The sequence below is a fragment of the Galeopterus variegatus genome, unplaced genomic scaffold (assembly GCF_000696425.1).
Source record: "Galeopterus variegatus unplaced genomic scaffold, G_variegatus-3.0.2 Scaffold483, whole genome shotgun sequence".
NCBI classification, from domain to species: Eukaryota; Metazoa; Chordata; class Mammalia; order Dermoptera; family Cynocephalidae; genus Galeopterus; species Galeopterus variegatus.
In genome coordinates this window covers 120,020-122,491 of record NW_007726594.1, presented here as the reverse complement: position 1 = coordinate 122,491, position 2,472 = coordinate 120,020, and the positions used below count along the sequence as shown (strand labels likewise).

At 45.7% G+C, this 2,472-nt stretch overlaps 1 protein-coding gene across 2 annotated transcripts; it reads right to left on the bottom strand.

Moving 5' to 3' along the window:
* Positions 1–48: 48 nt before the first annotated feature.
* On the bottom strand, positions 49–1,366 carry ACTBL2 (actin, beta-like 2). Of its 2 annotated transcripts, XM_008569238.1 has the most exons (2): positions 1,224–1,352; positions 222–1,097 (listed from the first exon to the last, which is right to left on the bottom strand). In XM_008569238.1, the coding sequence occupies exons 1-2, from the start codon at positions 1,350–1,352 to the stop codon at positions 222–224; spliced, it is 1,005 nt and encodes a 334-aa protein (XP_008567460.1). The 2 variants fall into 2 exon arrangements, with proteins under 2 accessions (XP_008567459.1, XP_008567460.1); XM_008569237.1 differs by having other exon boundaries at positions 49–1,366.
* Between the last annotated feature and the right edge of the window lie 1,106 nt (positions 1,367–2,472).

Here is a 2,472-nt window from a genome sequence, read left to right as displayed (position 1 = left end):
GGGGGAAGAAAGTAGAATCTGGTATCCGAATTCTCCTTCAATTGATAGAGATCAGGATGTGGTTAGCTGGGCAAGATCCCAGGTTACTTGGGTGGAGAGCTGGTTTATACACTAGGAAGAATGGATTATTTACCTTGACTTTACTGAAAGTGGATAAAAGCAATACCATCACTATAACCTAGAAAAAGGGAAAACGTGAACCCATGGACGTGGAAGCCCACTCAGAAACATTTCCTATGAACGATAGGAGGACCAGCCTCATCGTATTCCTGCTTACTGATCCACATCTGCTGGAACGTGGACAGGCTGGCCAGAATGGAGCCCCCAATCCAGACAGAATACTTCCGCTCCGGGGGGGCTATGATCTTGATTTTCATGGTGCTGGGTGCCAGGGTTACGATTTCCTTCTGTATCCGGTCGGCAATGCCTGGGTACATGGTGCTGCCTCCAGAGAGCACGGTGTTGGCATACAGATCCTTGCGAATATCCACATCACACTTCATGATAGAGTCGAAGGTTGTCTCGTGGATCCCACTGGACTCAATGCCCAGAAAGGCAGGCTGGAAGATGGCTTCGGGGCATCGAAAGCGTTCATTCCCAATAGTGATCACCTGCCCATCAGGAAGCTCGTAGCTTCTTTCCAGTGAGGAGGATGCAGCTGCACTGACCATTTCCTGCTCAAAGTCCAGGGCCACGTAGCACAGCTTCTCTTTGACGTCCCGCACAATCTCTCGCTCGGCCGTGGTTGTGAAGTTATAGCCTCGTTCTGTCAGGATCTTCATGAGGTAATCCGTCAGGTCTCTGCCTGCTAGATCCAGACGTAGAATGGCATGGGGCAGGGCGTAACCTTCATAGATGGGCACAGTGTGAGTGACCCCATCCCCAGAATCCATGACGATGCCTGTGGTCCGTCCTGAGGCATAGAGGGACAGCACAGCCTGGATAGCCACATACATGGCAGGTGTGTTGAAGGCCTCGAACATGATCTGAGTCATCTTTTCCCGGTTGATCTTGGGATTGAGGGGTGCCTCAGTGAGGAGGATGGGATGCTCATCGGGTGCTACACGGAGCTCATTGTAGAAAGTGTGATGCCAGATCTTCTCCATATCATCCCAGTTGGTGACCACTCCGTGCTCAATGGGGTACTTCAGGGTCAGGATGCCTCTCTTGCTCTGGGCCTCATCCCCCACGTAGCAGTCCTTCTGGCCCATGCCTACCATGACCCCTTGATGTCGGGGACGTCCTACCATGGAGGGGAAAACAGCCCTGGGGGCATCGTCACCACCAAACCCTGCCTTGCACATACCTGACCCATTATCCACTACCAAGGCAGACAGCTCATCATCAGTCATGGTGCTGGCTGGAATCTTCCAGAGAGGTGAACAGAAGGTAAATATAGAGTAAATTCCAGTGTGCAAGAGAGAGAATAAATAGGCCTAAAACACTCCAGAATTGTCTTAGGAGAGGGGAGCCTGTGGTCTGACCACAGGTATTTAAAGGAACACACTGGCCCCACCCATGTCCTATCCCAACCCATCACCTTTGAGGTATTAATAATGATGATGATGATATAAATAATTATTAGACCTTCCTTCATAAAGAGAAAATTGGCTACCAAGTGGCCAAATCTCAGGTTACTGTAATTAGGCAACCCACACATGGCTGTCAAACTGCTTGGTGAGGTCTCTAGATAACTCTGATGATGCAATGGGGGATATAAAAGCAAGATGAAAGGAAGCTAGTGCCAGGTGTGACAACAGTGCTGGAGGGACCACTGTCTCCTTAGTTTACTCTCTGGGTCCATTTTCTCAAACTAGCTTTAATTTTCTTTCTTAAGAAAGGAAGCTAGTGCCAGGTGTGACAACAGTGCTGGAGGGACCACTGTCTCCTTAGTTTACCCTCTGGGTCCATTTTCTCAAACTAGCTTTAATTTTCTTTCTTAATTGTTCTTAAGAGGGGTCTGGCTCTGCAAACTTCACTTTTTCAAGATCTCTTTCCCATTAGATTCCTAAATCCCACAAGATGTCATAGTGATAGAAACTGTTTTAATGAATGGAAATAATGAATAGCCAAGGGTGTCCTGACAGCTGTAATTATAATGCATTTGTGTTCCGCAGAATGTAGAGATATTTAATAGACTTCTAATCCATCAGAGATCAAGTAAAAGCAATAGAGTGATCAATAAAGTCCACCACTGCCGATTTTCTTTTCTGATGTACATTTCTAATAGCCAAATTTTGTTAAGTACTTACTATGCCTAGGTATTGTTTACAGAACTAGGTTTATTGGGTCCATGTTGACTGTATAGTGGCTGAATGCCAACTATCTTGCGTGACTTAGTTAAACTGCAGATTATAAAAATTTTATTTATTTGCAATAAGTTTTGAGTTACACAACAATGAACAAAATTGTGTGATAAGATAAACTTGAAAATTACATATTTGAACTGATTTTTAAAACATTTTGATCTTC

Excerpts from the sequence above, each read along its gene's own strand:
- ACTBL2 (XM_008569237.1), bottom strand. The coding sequence starts at position 1,352 with ATGACTGATGATGAGCTGTCTGCCTTGGTAGTGGATAATGGGTCAGGT.